This window comes from Tupaia chinensis, unplaced genomic scaffold, assembly GCF_000334495.1.
Source record: "Tupaia chinensis unplaced genomic scaffold, TupChi_1.0 Scaffold148607_1, whole genome shotgun sequence".
Taxonomy (NCBI): Eukaryota; Metazoa; Chordata; class Mammalia; order Scandentia; family Tupaiidae; genus Tupaia; species Tupaia belangeri.
In genome coordinates this window covers 1,790,907-1,793,828 of record NW_006208456.1, presented here as the reverse complement: position 1 = coordinate 1,793,828, position 2,922 = coordinate 1,790,907, and the positions used below count along the sequence as shown (strand labels likewise).

Below are 2,922 nucleotides of genomic sequence, written 5' to 3'. Positions count from 1 at the left end.
CAAAAAAAAGAGATCATGATTCTGATAGCATGATAACACAACTGAGGTATATATATATATATATATTTTTTTTTTTTTTTTGGAGAGATTTTCACTATGGGGCATGTGCTCTCGCCAGACAGACAGGGAGAGACATTAGAGACAGAAAGCAAAAAATCACCCCCCCAGCGGGGATGGTCACACCACAATCCCTTCTCCTCCATTCTCCTCTCGGGATCTTGGGCATGCATGCACACGCGCCCAGCGTGAGTTTTAAGCCACCAGGTCCGGGACGCAAACAGTGGTCAACTACGTGGGAGTCCAGCGACATAGCCATTACACTAACTGCTGGTTCTCTACCCCTGTATATTTTTTAAGAGAGATTTTTGCTATAGAATGTGTGTGCTTGCCAGAGAGCTAGAGAGAGATGGAGAGACAGAAAGCAAGAAATCACCTCCCCGGGTGGCTGGCCACACTGCAATCTCTTCTCCTCCATTGTTCTTGGGAATCTTTGGCAGGCATGCACATGCCCCTGGTGTGAGTTAAAGCTGCCAGGTCCAGGATTTGAACCACAGTTGACTACATGGGAATCCAGCAACATAACCATTATGCCATCTGCTGGTCCACATTAAAAGATTTGTTTTTATTTATTTATTTATTTATTTATTTATTTATTTATTTATTTATTTATTTATTTATTTATTTATTTATTTATTTATTTATTTATTTATTTATTTATTTATTTATTTATTTATTTTTTAGAGAGATTTTTGCTATTAGGCATGTGTGCTTGCCAGAGAGACAGAGAGTCAGAAAGTAAGAAATCATCCTCCAGAGAGGATGGCCATGCTGCAATCCCTTCTCTTCCATTCTCCTCTCTGGATTTTGGGCGCATACACACACGTGCCCAGTGTGAGTTTTAAGCTACCAGGTTCAGGACTTGAACTGCAGTCTACTATGTGGGAGTCCAGTGATGTAACCATTATGCCATCTGCTGGTCCCAAAAATATCTTTAACAGCAGGAAATATAGCAGTACAGAATTGCAGAGAAACTGTCTATGAGAAATGACTCAGTAGCGGTGTCTGGGTAGGGAGTGGCTCTCATGAATGGGCCAACTTCTGTGAAAACCAAGTGCGTGTATGAAGAGGGACCTGACATGTAGCCAATAAGACTTAGAGAAGATCTCACCTCAGGGCGATTAAGCAAGTAGTTCACAGCTTCTTCAAAGTACTCTAGGTGGAGGGTCTCAACTCCCTTGGGGAGGTCTTCATAGTTATGATAGGCCAAAGCCATCACAGCAAAACCTTTTCCAGCCAGCAGACTAGCTCGATACTCCAGAAGGCCACCTCCAACTCCAAAAATGTCCACAATTCCAGGAAAGGGTCCAGGTTCTTGGGAAGAAACAAAACACCGTTTTCCTAAAACTCTGCAATGGTGTCAAAAGTCATTCCTTGTCTACTTGGTGATGTCAAAGTGTTTTATTACAATCAGAAATGCCGAAGGACTTCTGGCCTTCAAACATCCTGAGACTGGCATAGTCCACATTCCTATTTCCCCCAATGTTCAGTGCCTCAAACCCCACAGATTTTTATAAAGAACATGTATTACTTTTGAGGTTAAATATAATTAACAGGGCGACTCCATAGCACAATATTTGAGTGCTATGCACTGGGAACATGATCCCACATGGCCAACTATGGTTCTAAGCCTGACCCTGGCAAATGATAAACACGCTGAGTACATGTGCATGAATGCCCAAAATCCTGATGGAAAGGAGGAATGGAAGAGGGGGTTTTACAATATGGCCACTCCATTGGGGGTACTTTCTCTTTGTCTCTTTCTCTCTGGTGAGCACATGCACCCTCTGGCAATAACAATAGCAGCAAAACTGCAACATTTTTTTTTCTTTTTTAGTTATTTTCCATAGGGTACCTGAGCTCACAGGAGAGAGAGAGGAGAAAAGAGAGAAATCACCCTTCAGGGAGGATGGCCATATTGCAATTCCTTTTCCTCCATTCTCCCAGGATTTTAGACACACTCCTACACATGCCTGGTGTGATTTTTCAAACCGTCGGGTCTAGGACTCAAACTGGGATCACCCATGTGAGAATCCAGCGCCTTAACTGCCATCCCACCTGCTAGCCAGTTTTTGCTGCGTCTGAGGGTACAAAATGTACTGATTTTACTTTGCATTTTCTTGATTTTTAATGATAAGCATCTCTTTTTTTAATTTAAATAATGTAAATATATCCAATAATCTTGAAAGATTTCTAGTTAACAGCAAGAGGCCTACCTGCTATTATAAATGGTAATTTATACAAACCTTTACATCCTGTGGGAGCTGAAGTAAAACTGAGAAACTTCTCAAAGGAAATTTAAAAGCTGAAGTTACCTACAAATGACTCTCTTTTTCACTCTAAGAGTCTTTTCCTATTCCTTCTTTTATTATTTATCAAATAGTTTTAGTTATTGCTATAGACACATGTGCTCACCAGAGAGAGGGAGCGAGAGGGACAGAGAGAGAAACACCCACAGAGGAGACTGGCCACCAGACAATCCCTTCTCCTCTGGGGATTTTGGACATGCACTCAACCTCCAGCGTGATTTTCAATTCGTGGGTCTGTGATTCCAACCACACAGTTGCCACATGGGATCCAGCCACCTTAACCTTATACCATATGGCTGGCCACTTTTCTTTCAACTATGCATTGGATTGGAAAGACTTCTTAGTTTTGGAGCCACAAGGCCACCTCCTACCCCGCCTTCCCCTGGATTCCCGTGTCCTTGACGTGGACATCTGGAACGCTGGGAGTCACCTCCCTCCTCTGTGTAAAATGCCAGGACAAGGGGTCTGCAGACTAGAACGGTTAGGACAGACAGCGAAGGCTCACCAGGCGGCAGGAACAGCGTGGCACGCACCCGGCCAGCGCGCACCGGCTCCC

General features: G+C 43.3%; 2 protein-coding genes across 2 annotated transcripts in view; one reads left to right on the top strand and one right to left on the bottom strand.

The window, feature by feature from the left end:
• The window catches only part of HEATR4 (HEAT repeat containing 4), a 78,522-nt gene that overhangs the window by 16,276 nt on the left and 59,324 nt on the right, over positions 1-2,922 (top strand). The window lies entirely within an intron of this gene.
• The window catches only part of LOC102502991 (acyl-coenzyme A thioesterase 1), a 9,535-nt gene that overhangs the window by 5,704 nt on the left and 909 nt on the right, over positions 1-2,922 (bottom strand). The window contains 2 exon segments of the mRNA XM_006170524.3: positions 1,169-1,371; positions 2,872-2,922. The exon segment at positions 2,872-2,922 is cut by the window's right edge and continues 11 nt beyond it. Of these exon segments, the coding sequence (XP_006170586.2) occupies positions 1,169-1,371; positions 2,872-2,922 (254 nt within the window).